The sequence below is a fragment of the Pocillopora damicornis genome, chromosome 11, assembly GCF_964200805.1.
Source record: "Pocillopora damicornis chromosome 11, jaPocDami1.2, whole genome shotgun sequence".
Lineage (NCBI taxonomy): Eukaryota > Metazoa > Cnidaria > Anthozoa > Scleractinia > Pocilloporidae > Pocillopora > Pocillopora damicornis.
Window position 1 is genome coordinate 18,823,637 of NC_142680.1, and position 20,885 is coordinate 18,844,521.

At 39.0% G+C, this 20,885-nt stretch overlaps 2 protein-coding genes across 4 annotated transcripts in view; both read left to right on the forward strand.

Annotated features, from left to right (window-relative positions):
• Nucleotides 1-20,885, forward strand: part of LOC149037961 (DNA-directed RNA polymerases I, II, and III subunit RPABC2-like) — a 112,676-nt gene that overhangs the window by 76,841 nt on the left and 14,950 nt on the right. The gene's annotated exons all lie outside the window — the stretch shown is intronic.
• On the forward strand, nucleotides 3,283-17,777 carry LOC149037969 (uncharacterized). Its single transcript, XM_089186657.1, has 3 exons — nucleotides 3,283-3,454; nucleotides 8,581-9,430; nucleotides 9,949-17,777. The coding sequence occupies exons 2-3, from the start codon at nucleotides 8,623-8,625 to the stop codon at nucleotides 15,516-15,518; spliced, it is 6,378 nt and encodes a 2,125-aa protein (XP_089042783.1). The 5' UTR covers nucleotides 3,283-3,454; nucleotides 8,581-8,622; the 3' UTR covers nucleotides 15,519-17,777.

Consider the following 20,885-nt stretch of genomic DNA (forward strand, 5'->3'; position numbering starts at 1 on the left):
CCAGCTGAGGGACCCCTTCCCTTTTAACCTATGTATGAAAGTCCTTCTAGGAAGAAAGGTGACTTGGATTTGCAGAAAATTGAAAAATTTTGTGAAAACTTGAATGAACCATTAAGTCTTGTTCTTTTAAACTAAAATAAAATATTTTCAATTTCATCTCAAATTTTCATTGCAGAAACCTCAATGAAAGCACTTATGTTGTTACATGTTCAGTCTGTTTGTTCTGCTTATGTTGAGGGCTCCCGGTTCCCGAATCCACACAGAATGGTGGGGTATATTTGATCTGGAATCTCCAGAGGTAGGAGTTTTGTTTGATAATTTTATCATCTCGTTGTTTTTCTCTTACGGAGACACTGTGATGTAGGACTGGATAAAATGCACACCCCCGGTGGTGTCGCGAACATTCGACTGGTGTCTGAGAATGTCTTGTTCTTGCCGTGGTCGACCAGGATTGTATCGAGGTGTATGATACGAGAAGACTTTAACTCACCATTAGCTTCTTGTTCAGAGTGCCTACACCAGAGATGACGTAACTATTTCTTGTTTACAGTCCTAGCGACTGTGACTCCTCTGTTGTATTCTCATCGATTCGACTCAATTCAGATCTTAAATGCCCTCGTTCGTGTTCCTCGTTTGCCTCCCCCTTTTGGTTTGTTTTTATTTTTTATAGATGTGTTCAATAACGTCCTGTGGCATTGCCTTGGTGAGTTGGGTTACCTGTCACTGAGAAGTCTTGTGTCTAGAGTCAACGGTCACTGCATCGAGAGCACCAGGTACCACCGAAGCCTACAGTAGAGGTTTTCTTAGGTGGAAGGAGTTTGACAGCTCCAAGATGGAGATATGTGCGTTTCTTTCAAATTCAGAGCATGTAGCTTTATACTTATAGCGTTTACTCGATACCACCTATTCCCATTCAGCAGTTGACTCTCCAAACCGTGGGCACACCATTTGGCGGGTTCACATCCCCTACGTACAGCCCAATTATCCACGCAGTTAGCAGAGCGGCTAAGAGAATAATCGGAACTCGAGTTCATGAAAAGAAAGAGCCAGTTTCTCCACACATGATAAGGAAGCTGGTTGAGAAATCCAACCTTGATAATTTACTTGAATTACGAAATGTGTGTGTTTTTATTCTGGCTTATGTTGGTTTCTTCAGAATAGAGGACATCCTTCATCTTTAATATGGAGACATATTTTCACAGCGACCGCGTAACTATTAATGTTGACAGAAGTTGACAGATCAACTTAGCAAAGGGAGCCAAGTCGTAATTTCAGAGAGCTTTATTATTGTCAGAAGTAAGACAGCCGTTATCTAAGTGAGTTAAAAGAGTTTCCAGCCAAGGCAGGCCATTGTGTCTTCAGGCGCATGTACAAATTCGACTTAGGTCACAGACTAGTATCTGTTACCAAGCTGCTACGTTATTCATGTATAAGAGATTACTTTATGTTTAGCTTTGGGAGGCTTGTCCCACATATTTCTCTATTTAGTTTTAACAATGACCGATATGACAGAATTTACTGAGCTTCAAGCTTTTAAAACACAAAAGGATGGTGATAAAGTTACTATAAAAATTTCCTAGTGTGTTTGTGTTGTTCTATCTTGAGACGAACTCAAAGTCCGGCAAAATTTAATTGTTAGCGACTATGAAATATACATGATTTGCCTACTTGTCGCCACCGTTTACTGGCATAAATCACTACAATTTGTTAAAAAAAAAAAACTCTAGCATAACACTCTTACCTTGTTTATTTATGATTTTAAAAGCTCTTTCGATTATTATATTACGCCTGGGTATTACTTTTTGACAGGAGCCCAGGTTTTGCGTTGTGTTTTCCCCTCCCCCATTTACATCATAAGCTAGTCACGCAATAATTTATACTGACACAAATGCATATTTACCCTGTATAGAGATTTTTTTAAAGTTGAATTCAAAATATTAGAATATATATCTTTTGTGGTCACTAATCGTTGTTTCAGTGGCAGCGAAGCAGTTAAAAGCGGGTTGTTGCTTCAACGCTATTGAAATTTATAGTATTCAGACAGGAGAGCAAAGCGTGATGCTCAGGGAATAATGCTTTTACATGATATCGGAATGAGTTTTGTTCAAGAACGAGTTCATACCGGTCGCCACATGATACGAGAGTAAAGTTTATTCGAAACGAGTCATTTCTGAATGAGTTTATTGGGGTTTTCATTCCAGAACGAAATACTCATTCTGGACTTGAAGCTTGAAGCGCAGTAGATTCTGTCACATCGGTCATTGTTAAAACTGTCTTTGTTTTGATACTACTATTCGACATTGGAAAATTATGTGGGACAAAATATCCACCAAAAAATAAATATTTATTTGCCAACTTCAATAATGACAGGAGATTAAGGTTAGAAGATAAAACAAACGATTATGTTGACAGAAATATCGGAGGTCAAGTATGTTCGTTACATGAGGTCACACAACTCGGGTATTGTGACGGTGAAATTTTGCATATTTGAGCGGTCGAACAAAAAAAATAATTTCTCGAAAACTAAAATATATTTTCGCAAAAAAACTACACCATAATTATTAAGACATGTTGGCTACAATATATGAAAGTAAGAGTGAAATCAAATTTTGGGCGACTTGCCAGAATATTTCAAATTTGTGCGATGGATGCTGACATCCTTTCTTGAGTCTTTTAGAAACTTGAAAGAGTTTTGGAATTTCATAAACATGTAAATCAAAATGCCGTGGAAGTATCATATCAGACGTGAAATTAATTCAAACTGTTTGCTGGCAATGAAAACTTTGTGTCAATAAAGTGGAGTTGAGGTTTGACGCTTAACCAAGCTTACCGAATTTCTCGGTTTTCGCATTTTAATGAGATACAATATTTGAATATCGAGAGTGAAATATTTCAGTTTTAATCACAAAGTGCTGGGACTTGGCATCCAAACAGAAAGCAGATTTAGAGCGTGCATCTTTATTCTAATATAAAGTAGAGATGCATGAGTTTTCACTGTCTCAAGCTTATTTAGTCAACTTAATTTAGACAACTTAAAAAAACACGCCTGTTCTGGAAGTAAGAGTGAAGAAAGCAATTGTTATTTCTGTCGATGACTAGGTAAGGGAAGTTTGAAGAGTATTGTTCAGAGTGGCCACCTTTATTTGAAAACGGAAGTGGAACAATATTAAGTGTATTGTCCAGATTAAAAGGGAAATTTCCCTTGCTAAGGTGTGATTGACCTGTGAACATCACGCCACATTTCTCGAAAACAATCAACTTTTCATTGCATAGGCATTTAGCATATCAAAGGTTTAAAATTTCCATGTGGTATGAATAACAAGTCATAACACCTCAACAAGTCCCCAGAGAAATTCGAGTTGCAGTCCTGCAGTTCGTCCACTAATCAAGAAGATAATCAGTTTGTGCGTCCGCCATCATGACATTTCCCGCCCTAACTTGAATTTCAAGATAGGTAAGTGACAGTTTTTTTTTCAACTATTACGAAATAAAACAACAACAGACAATATCGATGACGGTCTAAGAAACTCTAAACTTTATTAGATTTGGCACAACACTCAATTTCTGATCGCTGCTGTCAGTAACAAGCTTTGACGTTTGGCATTTGAAGTTTGACAGTCATCATCTCACGTACAGAGAATGTAAAAGTTTTTATCCGCTTTTAGCATAAATGAAAATACAATCTTTTGTAACCTTCAATTTCCCGTTATCATCAAATGCGCAATAATTTGTTTCTTCGTGCTTCTTGTTCATGCCATGCAAGTTCGTAATCCCATTCATTTAGAATGTCTTATAGGAATTTGCGACAGAAAATATTAAGTCTTTGGCAACTTGAAAGAGTTTTGAAATTTCATAAACATGTAAATCAAAATACCGTGAAAGTATCATATCAGACGTGAAATTAAATCAAAATGTTTGCTAGCAAAGAAAACTTTGTGTCAATGAAGCGGAGGTGAGGTTTGGAAAAATTAGGTTTTGACGCTATACCAAGCTTATTGAAGTGAATTTTCTGAAGGACTTTAAGTTCTAAGATGCACATTCATCCTATAACGTCACAGTCTTCGATTTCTCGGTTTCCGCATTTTAATGAGATACAACATTTGAATCTCGAGAAGGAAATATTTTAGTTTTAATTACAAAGTGCTGGGACTTGGCATTCAAATACATACATACGTTTATATTAACTCCCAACTTGGGCTTTTCGGTTACAGTGTCTAACTACAACTTTTAAAATACATTTAAGTTAAAAAGGAGAAGGAATAACAGGTAAATAAGACATTTTATAACTAGAATCAATTACAAAAGACCTAGGAATATAATTCAAAAATGAAGTTTTACTCAACACAAATGTTCACCGCTTAATAGCTTCTGCGCTAAACGACGCCTGAAGATATTTATACTGTCCGCAGCTTTCAAATCATTAGAAAAACAGTTCCAAAGTTTGCATCCACGCCATATGAATGAAAGTGGACGACAACGAGGGATGTGGAAAAGATTGCATGATCGCGTAGTCCTAGTGTGAATATGAGAACGAGGTACAAATGTATTGGCCAGATATTTTGGGACTAGATCATTAAGACATTTAAATACCATTACAGCATCGTTAAGAAGGAGTCTATCCTTAACAGTAAGCCAGTTAAGGGATCTTATGCCTTCTAAGATGTGATCATATTTCCTAAGACCTAACACGATACGCACAGCAAAATTCTGTACTAATTGGAGTTTCTTTGCCTTGCCTTGAGAAGTGTTAGGCCATACAGTTGAGCAAAAGAACAGTTTACTAAAAACGAGAGCGTTCATCAACAATATAAGAGACTTTCTGTCCAGAAGGACAAATAGACAAAAGAAAGCAGATTCAAAGTGTACATCTTTATCCTAATATAAAGTAGAGGTGAGTCTTCACTTTGTCTCAAGATAGTTTGGTCAACTTAATTTAGACAACTCAAAAAACATGTCTGTTCTAGGTGTAAGATTGAAGAAATTAATTGTCATTTCTGTCAAGACTAAGTCAGGGAACTTTGAAGAGCATTGTGTAGGGTTGTCATGTTTATTTCAAAACGGAAGTTGAACGCCACTAAGTGTATTGTCCAGATTAAAAGGGAAATTTCCCTTGCTAAGGTGTATTTAACCCGTAAACATCAAGCCACATTTCTGGAGAACAATTAACTCTTCATTGCAGAGGCATTTTGCATATTAAGGGTTTAAATTTTCCGAGTGGTATGAATAACGAGTCATAACACCTCAACATGTCTCCGGATAAATTTTGAGTTGCAGTCTTGCAGTTCGTCCAATAATCATTGAGGTAATTACTTTGTGCGTCTGCAATCATGATATTTCTCGCTCTTGTTAGACTTGGCACAACACTTAATTTCTGATCACTGCTGTCGCTAACAAGATTTGACGTTTGGCATTTGACGTTTGACAGTCATCACCTTAGGAAAAGAGAATGTAAAAGTTTTAAGTCGCTTTTAGCATAAATGAAATTGCAACCTTTTGTAGCCTTCAATTTCCTGTTATCATCAAATGCGCAATAATTTGTTTCTTCGCGCCTCTTATTCATGCCATGCAAGCTCGTAATCCCATTCATTTATGATATCTTGTAGGAAGCTACAACAGAAATTATTATGTCTTTGGCAAGTTGAAAGAGTTTGAAATTTCATAAACATGTAAAAATCAAAACACCGTGAAAGTATCATATCAGACGTGAAATTGATTCAAACTGTTTGATGGCAAAGAAAACTCTATATCGTTAAAGGGGAGTTGATGTTGGAAAAAACCAAGTTTTGACGCTAAACTAAGCTCAGTGAAGTGAATTATTTGAAGGACTTTAAGTTCTAAGACGCACATTCATCTTTTTGCGTCACAGTCTTCGATTTCTCGGTTTCTGCATTTTAATGAGATGCAACATTTGAACCTCGAGATAGGAATATTTTAGTTATAATTACAAAGTGCTGGGACTTGCATCCAAACAGAAGCAGATTTAAAGCGTACATCTTTATTCTAATATAAAGAAGGAGGTGAAGTTTCACTTTGTCCCAAGTGAAATTAGTTTGCTTAATTTAAACAACTCAAAAAACACGCCTCTTCTAGGTGTAAGATTGAACATTGTAATTGTTATTTCTGTCAAGACTGAGTCAGGGAATTTTGAAGAGCATTGTTATGTGTGGCTATGCTGAGTGTATTGTCCAGATTAAAAGGGAAATTTCCCTCGCTAAGGTGTGTTAGATCTATAAAACAACACGCCGCATTTCTTGAGAACAATGAACTCTTCATTGCAGAGGCATTTTGCATATTAAAGGTTTAAAATTTCCGTGTGGTATGAATAACAAGTCATAACACGTCAACCACTCTCCGGGTAAATTTCGTGTTGCAGTCTTGCAGTTCGTCCAATAATCATTACGATAATCAGTTTGTGCTTCTGCCATCATAGTTATATTTCTCGCTGTTACTTGAATTTTAAGGAAGGTAAGTAACAGCAACAGACGATATCGATGAAAGTCTAAGAAACTCTAAAACTTTATTAGACTTGGCACAACAATCAATTTCTGATCACTGCTGTCACTAACAAGATTTGACGTTTGGCATTTGACGCTTGACAGTCATCATCTTAGGAACAGAGAATGTAAAAGTTTTAAGCCGCTTTTAGCATGAATGAAAATGCAATCTTTTGTAGCCTTCAATTTCCTGTTATTATCAAATATGCAATAATTTGTTTCTTCGTGCTTCTTGTTCATGCCATGCAAGCTCGTAATCCCATTCATTTATGACATCTTGTATGAAGATACAACAGAGATTATTAATTCTTTGGCAAGTTGAAAGAGTTTTGATATTTCATAAACATGAAAATCAAATACTGTGAAAGTATCATATCAGAGGTGAGATTAATTCAAACTGTTTGCTGGGAAAGAAAACTCTGTATCAATAAAGTGGAGTTGGGATTTGAAAAAACTACGTTTTCACGCTATACCAAGCTTATTGGAGGGAATTATTTGAAGGACTTTAAGTTCTAAAATGCACATTCCTCTTATGGCGTCACAGTCTTTGATTTCTCGGTTTCCGCATTTTGATGATCATGAGTTACAACATTCGAGCCTCGAAAGGGAAACATTTAAGTTTTTATTACAATTGGTGGGACTTAGCATCCAAACGGAAAATAGATTCAAAGCGTACATCTTTATTCTAATGTAAAGTAGAGATCAGGTTTTACTGTTTCAAGTTAACTTAATTTAAACTACTCAAAAAGGACACCTGCTCAAGATGTAAGAATGAAGATTATAATTGTTATTTCTGTCAAGACTAAGTCAGTGAATTTTGAAGAGCATTGTTCAGGGTAGCTATGCTGAGTGCATTGTCCAGATTAAAAGGGAAATTTTCCTTGCTAAGTTGTGTTTGACCTATAAAGCATCACGCCACATTTCTCGAGAACAATGAACTCTTTACTGCATAGTCGTTTAACATATTAGAATTAAAATTTCCTTGTGGTAAGAATAACAAGTCATAACACCTCAACCAGTCTCCGGATAAATTTCGAGTTGCAGTCTTGCAATTCGTCCAATAATCAATAAGATGATCGGTTTGTGCGTCTGCCATCATGATATTTCTCGCTCTAACTTGAATTTCAAGGTAGGTAAGTAACAGTTTTTTTCAACTGTTAACGAAATAAAACAACAACAGACAATATCGATGAAGGTCTAAGAAACTCCAAACTTTGTTAGACTTGGCACAACACTCGATTTCTGATCACTGCTGTTAGTAACAGGATTTGACGTTTTGCAGTCATCATCTCACACACAGAGAATGTAAAAGCTTTAAGCCGCCTAAATAAATTGCATAAATTAAAATGCAATCTTTTGTACCTTTCAATTTCCTGCTATCATCAAATGCGCAATTATTTGCTTCTTTGTGCTTCTTGTTCATGCCATGTAAGTTCGTAATCCCATTCATTTAGGATATCTTATTGAAAGCTACATCAGAAAATATTAAGTCTTTGGCAACTTGAAAGAGTTTTATAAACATGTAAATCAAAATACCGTGAAAGTATCATATCAGACGTGAAATTAGTTCAAACTTACTAGCAAAGAACACTCTGTGTTAACAAACTGGAGTTGAGGTTTGAAAAAAATAGGTTTTGACGCTATACTAATCTTACTCAAGTGAAGTTTTTGAAGGACTTTAAGTTCTAAGATGCACATTCATCCTATGTCGTCACAGTCTTCGATTTCTCGGTGTTTGCATTTTAATGAGATACAACATTTGAACCCCGAGAGTGAAATATTTTAGTTTTAATTACAAATTGCTGGGACTTGGCATCCAAACAGAAAGCAGATTCAAAGCGCACATCTTTATTATAATATAAAGTAGAGATGAGTTTTCAGTTTGTCTCAAGTTAATTTAGTTGTGTAGCCAATTTTGGTATCCATGCCGTCATGCACAATTCATAGAGCCAGTGCACATGTGCGATTAAGTGTTTATTTATACGAGAATTACACGACGAAAGAACTTTTTTCCTTTTCTCCCCACATACATTGTCTAATTTCAGTTAAGACGTATGTATGCTTGAACAAACTAAATCTCTTTTAGGATTTTGGTCGAGGATAGCTATCTCCAGAACTAACGCCTAGTATGGCTCTAAAGCTTTTTACGAACGAGCAGCTGAATTATTTCAAGTTTGCCACCATTGTACAGGATGAGTTTCCCATTGCTTTGCGTCAGACGTTCAAATCCATGTGGGACAATACATTTGGACATCTTCCCAGGTATCAACTGTGGGATAACTCCACGGTAGTAAGAAAGTTGTTTCACGCTGAAGAAGGTGGAAAAACCAAAGTTCCTACACACATCTCCTATGAAGAATGGGATTGTACCGCTCTGTTCCAGGCCACCATCTATGCAAATTCCTTCGCTATGCCAGATAGCAAAGGTGATGACAAGACACTTGGTGAACTGTACGTAAAGCACCATAAAGTACCTCGTGGAAAGTTCCATCCATCTGTTGTGAGTCCAAGTGGAAATAGAGACGAAACCTTCGCTCTCGCGATTGATCAGCTTCGACTTTTACGAAACGTGCTTTGTCACACAGGCAAGTCAGAGATTGATAAACCAACCTTTGACCAATACGTGCAGCTCGCTAAAGAAGCATTCAAAGCTCTTGGTATCAAGACAGATCCCATTGATGCCATCGGTGGATTGACAGATTCTGACTTTCCCATAAAAGAAGTTCGCAAATTGCAAGAAAGGATTAGAAAGGAGATGAGATCATATATCAAGTGCCTCGAAGAACTAACATCACGTGCAGAGTGTCTCGAAGAAGTCAGATCAGGTGTCGACAAACTAGTAGCGCAGGGGAATGCTATGATAAAAGTTGAAGACCTCGCTTTGTTGGAGAGAAAAATAGATGATTTAAATCTTAAGATGGTTCAAGATTCAACAGGTATAGACTGATTGAAGACTTTACAGGATATTTAGATTAACAATAATTTTATGATGCAATGTGGCAGAGATTATAAGCACTACTTTGGCAGGGAGGAACAAAAGAGACAACAGCGGTTTTACTCTGTACTTTAGTATAGATAGTTCAACGGGATAACTTCCAGTTTTCGCAAAAATACTTTGAACATGTCTAGAAAATCCTTTCTTCTTCTCTAAGGTGACTTTCTTCAATAACCAGAGGACTACCTTGAACAATCTGTTATCTCTTATTTCAAAAAAAATTTGTTCAAGAAGTAAACTCCACCCACTATATTTACCGGCATCGTGACCCTTGTAGGATGTTCCTAAGATCACAACTTCGCGGAGAAAACAAGAAGCCTATGATTAAAGCTCTCTCCATAAAACTTGATTTTTGATGTTACTGTAAAATGTACTCTTTTTAATAGTCATTTTTTTAATTTGCTTTTCAAACTTCCGACATTAGCTCTTTCACGATTGCCTCAATTTGTTCCTTTTAAGGTTCAAAGCCATTCCTTCCACCATCAAATCTTCCTTCAAGGGTTCCACACTTCACGGGCCGTCAGAGAGAATGTGAAGACATCGGCAGTCACCTAACTTCCAAATGTACCCGGATCGTGTCAATTTGGGGCTCGCCTGGTTTTGGCAAGACTTCTGTGGCAACTGAAGTCGGACATCAACTCCAAACTGGAGGACTTCCCGTATACTTCTTCTCCATGAGAGGGTTTCTTTCAAAAGACGATCTGACGTCGCAGCTTCTGAGCTTCTTTAAAAGACACTCCACAAAAGATCAAATGCCTCAGCGAATGTCCATAGAAGACGAACTTTCCCTCTTTTTAAGCGACATTTCAGGTGAATTTGTGATGATTCTTGACAATGCCGATGACTTACTCGAAAGTGGAGCACCCAATATAAAGGAGGATTTCATAAACCTTCTGGAAGTCCTTCTTTGTCAATTCAAAAACTTAACATTTCTTCTTACCACAAGGCAATCTCTTGAATTTATGGATGTGAATTTTCAAGGCCATCAAGCATTAAGAATAGGGCCATTACACGAGTCCTTCTCTGAAACGTTAGTCAGCGGATTACTCTCAAAAGCGACCGCGTCTGACTGCTCGAATATTACAAAAATCTGCGGGTTTGTACCTTTGGCCATGAAACTGTTGTGTTCCTCTATTGCTGAAGATAATGCTCAGCCGACTCAATTTTTAGTTAGCTTCAAGGAATCTATAGAAGATAACCTTTTGGAGCTGTTGGACAATCCAGATTATCCAAGCAATCTGCGATTGAAGCTCCTCTTTGAATCCTCTTTTCAGAGACTCTCTCTATCAGAGAAAGAAGCGCTGGTATCACTTAGTGTTCTTTCTGGAGATTTTAACCACTCAGTTGCTACAGCTGTCATGGGTATAAAAACAACTCTGGAGGCCAAGAAAATCTTGCATAGGCTTCGGAGAAAATCCTTCCTCGACTCTAGCTTCAAACCTGAGTCATTTTGGATGCATAAGTTGATTCTGTCGTTTGTAAGGGAAAGAGGTCAAGATAAAATGAAAGAGGCTATGCTGAACTCCAAAGCACGTTTGTCTGCATTTTACGTCTCTCTTTTCGAGCAGCTAAATCAACAGTTTTTGATAGGAAAATCCATGCAAGCATTTATTGATTTCTATGAAGAGAAGCAGAATATTATTCAAAGTCTTATGGAGAGCTGCTCCGATCCTAAGACATGTGACGTTGCATTTGGTGTCCTGACAAAAGCAGAAATCTTTCTAGATTCCCTTTTCTGGTGCGAGGGAAAAATCATCGACAAAATTTACGATCATGCAACTAAAGAAGCTCAGAAGTTTAAAAAGGGCGCGTTCTACAGTCAGTTACTGGTGTCCTTAGCATTCACCGAAGTGACTTGGGGGATACATGGAAGATCGATGACGCTGCTCTCTAAAGCCGAAGGCCCTTCTTTGTCGACTGATGATAAAATAAAAATCCTGTGTTATAGAGGCATCTGTCAACTGGTTTCAGGAAAAATAGACGACGGAGCTCAGAACTTGCAAGAAGCTCTTTGCTTGATGAGTGACAGCCCGGAACAGCGAATTCTCAGCGTAACTGCACTGCAAATTCTTGTTACTTACTATCTTTTCAATGCAAAGAAAGCAACTTCACTAGAGTTTTACACCAAAGCTTTACATGAATGCAGAGCATTAGGAGACACAAGTCTTCTTGTTATTCCTCCAGTGAACAACAAAGATTTGACAATGATCGAGGCAGATGTTCCGGAACCAGAGGTTATAACCACTCAACCACTTAGATTAGAAACTATTTGCGTTGTTAGCAAAGCAACAGAAATGTTCTCTGATTATGAAACAAAGCAAGCAATAAGCAAATCTGTGCTGAGGATGTCAAATCAAACAAAAACACAGATCCTCCCAAATTCCATTGGTTCATGGACCTTCCAGCGAAACATCAATTCGACACTTCAACATGTACTGAATAATCCCGAGGAGGCATCAAAGATGTGCGACACACGGATCAGTTATCATAAAAAGACCTTAAAACAAAGTAGAAAAGTTATCGCAGGAGATAAAGTTAGACCCAACAAAAATCTTGATTTAAATTTGCATCAAGAAGAATTATATAAAAGCTATATGGACCAAGGCGACACTCTTCTTCAGGTGCAAAACTATCCTAGAGCCATTCAGTCCTTTGAATATGCCCTAAACATCGCAAGAGGACTCTTCAAGGAAGAACACCCAGACACAGCCGAAAGTTACTTTTCTATCGGAGTAACACAACATGCTTTAGGAAATTTCTCGTCAGCACTTCAGTCCTATCAGCGTGCCCTTGACATAGGAGTTAAACTCTTCGGGGAAGAACACCCAGACACAGCCAAAAGTTACTTTTCTATCGGAGTAACACAACATGCTTTAGGAAATTTCTCGTCAGCACTTCAGTCCCATCAGCGTGCTCTTGACATAGGAATTAAACTCTTCAAGGAAGAACACCCAGACACAGCCAAAAGTTACTTTTCTATCGGAGTAACACAACATGCTTTAGGCAATTTCTCGTCAGCACTTCAGTCCCATCAGCGTGCTCTTGACATAAGAGTTAAACTCCTTAAGGAAGAACACCCAGACACAGCCGAAAGTTACTTTTCTATCGGAGTAACACAACATGATTTAGGCAATTTCTCGTCAGCACTTCAGTCCTATCAGCGTGCTCTTGACATAAGAGTTAAACTCTTCAGCGAAGAAAACCCAGATACAACCGAAAGTTACTTTTCTATCGGAGTAACACAACATGCTTTAGGAAATTTCTCGTCAGCACTTCAGTCCTATCAGCGTGCTCTTGACATAAGAGTTAAACTCATAGGCGAAGAACACCCAGACACAGCCAAAATTTACTTTTCTATCGGAGTGACACAACACGCTTTAGGAAATTTCTCGTCAGCACTTCAGTCCTATCAGCGTGCTCTTGACATAAGAGTTAAACTCTTCGGCGAAGAACACCGAGACACAGCCGAAAGTTACTTTTCTATCGGAGTAACACAACATGCTTTAGGAAATTTCTCGTCAGCACTTCAGTCGAAACAGCGTGCTCTAGACATAAGAGTTAAACTCTTCAGCGAAGAACACCCACACACAGCCAAAAGTTACTTTTCTATCGGAGTAACACAACATGCTTTAGGAAATTTCTCGTCAGCACTTCAGTCCCATCAGCGTGCTCTTGACATAAGAGTTAAACTCTTCAAGGAAAAAAACCCAAACACAGCCGAAAGTTACTTTTCTATCGGAGTAGCGCAACATGCTTTAGGATATTTCTCGTCAGCACTTCAGTCCTATCAGCGTGCCCTTGACATAGGAGTTACACTCTTCGGGGAAGAACACCCAGACACAGCCAAAAGTTACTTTTCTATCGGAGTAACACAACATGCTTTAGGAAATTTCTCGTCAGCACTTCAGTCCTATCAGCGTGATCTTGACATAAGAGTTCAACTCTTCAAGGAAGAACACCCAGACAAAGCCAAAAGTTACTTTTGCATCGGAGTAACACAATATGCTTTAGGAAATTTCTCGTCAGCACTTCAATCCTATCAGCGTGCTCTTGACATAAGAGTTAAACTCTTCGGGAAAGAACACCCTGACACAGCCAAAAGTTACTTTTCTATCGGAGTAACAAAACATGCCTTAGGAAATTTCTCGTCAGCACTTCAGTCCTATCAGCGTGCCCTTGACATAGGAGTTAAAGTATTCGGGGAAGAACACCCAGACACAGCCAAAATTTACTTTTCTATCGGAGTAACACAACATGCTTTAGGCAATTTCTCGTCAGCACTTCAGTCCCATCAGCGTGCTCTTGACATAAGAGTTAAACTCCTTAAGGAAAAACACCCAGACACAGCCGAAAGTTACTTTTCTATCGGAGTAACACAACATGCTTTAGGCAATTTCTCGTCAGCACTTCAGTCCTATCAGCGTGCTCTTGACATAAGAGTTAAACTCTTCAGCGAAGAACACCGAGACACAGCCAAAAGTTACTTTTCTATCGGAGTAACACAATATGCTTTAGGAAATTTCTCGTCAGCACTTCAGTCCTATCAGCGTGCTCTTGACATAAGAGTTAAACTCTTCGGGGAAGAACACCAAGACACAGCCAAAAGTTACTTTTCTATCGGAGTAACACAACACGCTTTAGGAAATTTCTCGTCAGCACTTCAGTCCTATCAGCGTGCTCTTGACATAAGAGTTAAACTCTTCAAGGAAGAACACCCAGACACAGCCGAAAGTTACTTTTCTATCGGAGTAACACAACATGCTCTAGGCAATTTCTCGTCAGCACTTCAGTCCTATCAGCGTGCTCTTGACATAAGAGTTAAACTCTTCAGCGAAGAACACCGAGACATAGCCGAAAGTTACTTTTCTATCGGAGTAACACAACATGCTTTAGGCAATTTCTCGTCAGCACTTCAGTCCTATCAGTGTGCCTTTGACATAGGAGTTACACTCTTCGGGGAAGAACATCCAGACACAGCCAAAAGTTACTTTTGTATCGGAGTAACACAACACGCTTTAGGAAATTTCTCTTCAGCACTTCAGTCCTATCAGCGTGCTCTTGACATAAGAGTTAAACTCTTCAAGGAAGAACACCCAGACACAGCCGAAAGTTACTTTTCTATCGGAGTAACACAACATGCTCTAGGCAATTTCTCGTCAGCACTTCAGTCCTATCAGCGTGCTCTTGACATAAGAGTTAAACTCTTCAGCGAAGAACACCGAGACACAGCCGAAAGTTACTTTTCTATCGGAGTAACACAACATGCTTTAGGTAATTTCTCGTCAGCACTTCAGTCCTATCAGCGTGCTCTTGACATAAGAGTTAAGCTCTTCAGCGAAGAACACCCAGACACAGCCGAAAGTTACTTTTCTATCGGTGTAACAAAACACGCTTTAGGAAATTTCTCGTCAGCACTTCAGTCCTATCAGTGTGCCTTTGACATAGGAGTTACACTCTTCGGGGAAGAACACCCAGACACAGCCAAAAGTTACTTTTGTATCGGAGTAACACAACACGCTTTAGGAAATTTCTCTTCAGCACTTCAGTCCTATCAGCGTGCTCTTGACATAAGAGTTAAACTCTTCAAGGAAGAACACCCAGACACAGCCAAAAGTTACTTTTCTATCGGAGTAACACAACATGCTTTAGGAAATTTCTCGTCCGCACTTCAGTCCTATCAGCGTGCTCTTGATATAAGAGTTAAACTCTTCGGCGAAGAACACCCAGACACAGCCAAAAGTTACTTTTCTATCGGAGTAACACATCATGCTTTAGAAAATTTCTCGTCAGCACTTCAGTCCTATCAGCGTGCTCTTGACATAAGAGTTAAACTCTTCGGCGAAGAACACCCAGACACGATCGAAAGTTACTTTTCTATCGGAGTAACACAACATGCTTTGGGCAATTTCTCGTCAGCACTTCAGTCCAAACAGCGTGCTCTTGACATAAAAGTTAAACTCTTCGGGGAAGAACACCAAGGCACAGCCAAAAGTTACTTTTCTATCGGAGTAACACAGCATGTTTTATAAAATTTCTCGTCAGCACTTCAGTCCCATCAGCGTGGTCTTGACATAAGAGTTAAACTCTTCAAGGAAGAACACCCAGACACAGCCGAAAGTTACTTTTCTATAGGAGTAACACAGCATGCTTTATGAAATTTCTCGTCAGCACTTCAGTCCCATCAGCGTGGTCTTCACATAAGAGTTAAACTCTTCAAGGAAGAACACCCAGACACAGCCGAAAGTTACTTTTCTATCGGAGTAACACAACATGCTTTTGGCAATTTCTCGTCAGCATTTCAGTCCAAACAACGTGCTCTTGACATAAGAGTTAAACTTTTCAGCGAAAAACACCCACACACAGCCGAAAGTTACTTTTCCATCGGAGTAACACAATATGCTTTAGGCAATTTCTCGTCAGCCTTTCAGTCCGATCAGCGTGGTCTTGACATAAGAGTTAAACTCTTCAAGGAAGAACACCCAGACACAGCCGAAAGTTACTTTTCTATCGGAGTAACACAACATGCTCTAGGCAATTTCTCGTCAGCACTTCAGTCCTATCAGCGTGCCCTTGACATAGGAGCTACACTCTTCGGGGAAGAACACCCAGACACAGCCAAAAGTTACTTTTGCATAGGAGTAACACAACATGCTTTAGGAAATTTCTCGTCAGCACTTCAGTCCTATTAGCGTGATCTTGACATAAGAGTTAAACTCTTCAAGGAAGAACACCCAGACACAGCCCAAAGTTCCTTTTCTATCGGAGTAACACAATATGCTTTAGGAAATTTCTCGTCAGCACTTCAGTCCTATCAGCGTGCTCTTGACATAAGAGTTAAACTCTTCAAGGAAGAACACCCAGACACAGCCGAAAGTTACTTTTCTATCGGAGTAACACAACATGCTTAAGGAAATTTCTCGTCAGCACTTCAGTCCTATCAGCATGCTCTTGACATAGGAGTTAAACTCTTCGGGAAAGAACACCCAGACACAGCCAAAAGTTACTTTTCTATCGGATTAACACAACATGCTTTAGGAAATTTCTCGTCAGCACTTCAGTCCTATCAGCGTGCTCTTGACATAAGAGTTAAACTCTTCGGCGAAGAACACCCAGACACAGCCGAAAGTTACTTTTCTATCGGAGTAACACAACATGCTTTAGGCAATTTCTCGTCAGCACTTCAGTCCAAACAGCGTGCTCTTGACGTAAGAGTTAAACTCTTCGGGGAAGAACACCGAGACGCAGCCGAAAGTTACTTTTCTATCGGAGTAACACAACATGTTTTAGGAAAGTTCTCGTCAGCACCTCAATCTGATCAGCGTGCTCTTGACATAAGAGTTAAACTCTTCGGGGAAGAACACCGAGACAGCCAAAAGCTACTTTTCCATCGGAGTAACACGGCATGCTGTAGGAAATTTCTCGTCAGCACTTAAGTCCCATCAGCGTGGTCTTGACATAAGAGTTAAACTCTTTGGCGAAGAACACCCAGACACAGCCAAAAGTTACTTTTCTATCGGAGTAACACAACATGCTTTAGGAAATTTCTCGTCAGCACTTCAGTCCCATCAGCGTGCTCTTGACATAAGAGTTAAACTCGTCGGCGAAGAACACCCTGACACAGCCGAAAGTTACTTTTCTATCGGAGTAACACAACATGCTTTAGGCAATTTCTCGTCAGAACTTTAGTTCAAACAGCGTGTTCTTGATATAAGAGTTAAACTCTTCGGGGGAGAACACTAAGACAGCCAATAGTTACTTTAATCTCGGAGTAACACAACATGCTTTAGGCATTTTCTTGTCAGCACTTCAGTCCAAACAGCGTGCTCTTGAGATAAGAGTTAAACTCTTCAAGGAAGAACACCCAGACACAGCCAAAAGTTATTTTTCTAGGGGTTTGCCAGGATTATAGTGAAACTAGCACTCCAACGATTTTCTTTCCCAAAGGACACCCGCGAAGGTGGGAAGTAACCTTAACAACTCAGTTGATAAAACCAAATTATCTTGCTATACTCTCCCACTGACGCAGCGCCACAGTTTATTTAGAAACTCACTCCCTTTAATAATAAAACCCAGTTGAAGGACTCCATCCCTTTTAAGCTGTGTAGAAGAGTAAACCCCGGTCACTCTGGGAAGAAAATTAACTCGGATTTGCAGAAAATTAAACGATTTTGGGAAAACTTGAAAGAACCATTTAGTCTTGTTTTTTTCTTTAACTAAAATAAAATATTTTTAACCTCACCTCAATGTTTCTTTTCAGAAACTTCATTAAAAAACACTTCTTGTCTTAATCTGAGTTCACTCGAGATAAAAATGTCATTTTTGACGTTTAAGTGACATGGAAACGAATTAATTGAAGAGGTTCGCGTGGCATCATGGAAGTTTCGGATTACTCATTCGTTTCGCGGGAAAATTAAGTCATTCTAGGTCGGTCAGTCTTATGTTTGACCACTTTCTTTTCTGTATTTGCTGTAATTTTGGTATTCCGAGTCCCTGCAAAATATTACAATCACTGATTTTCTTCCTTAGTACTAGAAGACTGGCTGGCTCATCCTGAATAAACTTTTCACATTGAATTTATCGTGTGAGTGTTGTCAGAATGACAACTTTACATTAACTCTAAAATATGAAAAAATAAATAATTCCCTACCTCTCAGATCCTGTCTCAACCCGTAAAAAGTTTTTCTCATTTAAAATTTTAAAAAATGCAGCTTAGGTTGAGGACATGAAAGATGTGAGAACACTTTTTCTTTACAAGCTGCATCAACTGCGTGCCAACTAAGATTTCGACGAGGACTGACAAAGACGGTTTCTCGCCTGCGGTGTTCAGTTCAAGATTAGAACAAAGTGCTCCTGTTACTGAATGATTAGTTAATTGCCTTCGTGTTTTGTTTTCTACGGCGAAATCTATGGTAATAATGGGTAGCTGTGATCGTTTCTGTTTACATAACATGTTATTTCTTATTTCTTTGGTTAATGCTCCAGAGTTTCGTTGCTGTAGAGTAATTTCCTTGGCAAACCAAGAGCTAACTTTTGACGAAATAATCAGCTATATCACGAGCCAAGATGATTTTTCGCCTAGAAGTGATCGGGCAGTTTCACTGCAAACTGCTCCTTTCCTCAGAGATTGTAAAGGCAGAGGCCGGCGTCGTCGAACCGGTCAAACGAAAAACGAGTGAGTTTAAAGTCATCCGATTCAAGTTAATCTCAAATAGGGATTTTAATACAGAAAAACGTTCTTTAGTTTAAGTGCGGCATTGCCATGCGACCCATTTCGCACAACACTTGGATTCGCTACCATGCATGTAATTCAATAATATTTGCGTTTCTTTAATTATCTCGTTGCACTGCTGTTATCACAATGATATTGCTTCTGTTGCTACTTTTAGTTTCTTGAGGGCAGGGGGGAATTGATGGCTCGTGGGATGGATTTTTGGAAACCTAAGTTAGGAGAATACACGGACCCTTCGAGCTTGTGTTTATGCCAGTATCCGCCAGAGGTTCACGCCATAGGATATCGGTCAGCTCAGGAAACGGCTTGAACTTTATCACAAATGATACATTTCTGTTGTTAAAATACGACATAAACTACAATTGGTAGGATTTTCATACGATAAGAGAAAAAAGCGCAAATGTAGTTGTGTGGAAAGACAGAGAGAATGAGTACATCTCAAGCGCGTGAAATAAGGAGCTCCCTATTCTTCGCTTGCGAAATGTCAGCCGAAAAGAATGTTGAACAATCGTGTACGGTGTGGATACAGGCTACTTAATCAGCATCCTCTTTAGCTGAATTCTTTGGTTATCCTCCCTGATTTAACTCAGTAGTTATATATGTTCGTAACAGGCGTCTTCGAAGCCGGTACGGAGCATAAGGCCAACGACATTGAAGAGTAAAATCTTCTCGATGTCGACGATCGAGACACGTCCATTTTGGTCATATACCTACGTCATTTGGAAATTAGTGTTTAAAAATACCTGATATATGTGTATTATTCTTGTAGCTATCATTTGGCGCTCTGGCCACCCATTACGTCCTTCCTTCTTTCCAGATTTTCCCTTTCTCCACCATAGCTGCCGACGTGTCTTCACATTTTTCTACGTCACAGCGATAACATAATCGTTTTTGGCCGCGCGCTTCATGGAGACACTTTTTGATATACATTCCTTTTAGGTTAGAGAAACCAAAATGAGCAAATAAACGACAAATTATTCAAAGCCAAATTTTCTACAATTTTTTTGACACTTAATCGACGGCCATTTTGAAAACGTTCCGATCCAGGCTACGTGATGTGATACACCACAAGTGTGTAAGGCAGTGAAAAGGGTAGCCAGAAAAACAGGCTTAATTTTGGCGAGCGAGTGCTAAGTATTTTTCTGAACGAAAATGGCCGCCATCTTCGATTTTAATGGTAGCAGAAGGCTTGGGGAGAGAAAGAAATTTGTACTATGGGGGCGGTCGACGGTCAAAAATAAGAAGAAGAAGGGTGGGGGTGGAGGAGTGAAGATTCTCGCCCCACCCCACCCCGCGTGTTTTGAAGAGCATTGTTTAGGGGGGCCATGTTTATTTCAAAAAGGAAATTGAGCAATGCTGAGTGTATTTACCAGATTAAAGGGGAATTTCCCCTTCTAAGGCGCGTTTGACCTGTAAACATCACGCCACATTTCTCGAGAACAATGAATTCTTCATTGCTTAGGCATTTAGGATAGTAAGGGTCAGTTTAGAATTTCTGTGTGGTATGAATAGGTAGTCATAACACAACCACTCTCCGGATAAATTTCGAGTTGCATTCTCGCAGTTCGTCCAATAATCATTCAGATAATCAGTTTGTGCGTCTGCCATCATGATATTTCTCGCTCTAACTTGAATTTCGAGGTAGGTGAGTAACAGTTTTCTTCAACTACACCTTGAGTTGTTTATTATCGCCACTGTGTGTTTGTCGACGAATCCGGTGACAACTTTTGGACGGCCAGAAGTCACGGTAAAGCGCAGTAGGGAGAATCTGATTTACGCGCAGATGATTGCTTTTTGTCGCTTAGGAATGTAACTTCACGCAATTGTTCGCCTTTTCAAACAAATGAATGCGTATTTTCTCGTAATGAACAGCAAAAGGTTTATTAACGAACGTTTTGAGCCGCTTTTAGCAGAAATTAAAACGCAATCTTTTGTACCCTTCAATTTCCTGTTATCATCAATTGCGCAATAATTTGTTTCTTCGTGCTTGTCGTTCATGCTATGCAAGTTCGTAATCCCATTTATTTAGGATATCTTGTTGGAAGTTAATACTTTGAAAACTTGAAAGAGATTTGAAATTTCATAAACATATAAATAAAAATACCGTGATATTATGATATCAAACGTGAAATTATTTCAAACTGTTTTCTGGCAAAGAAAAGTTTGT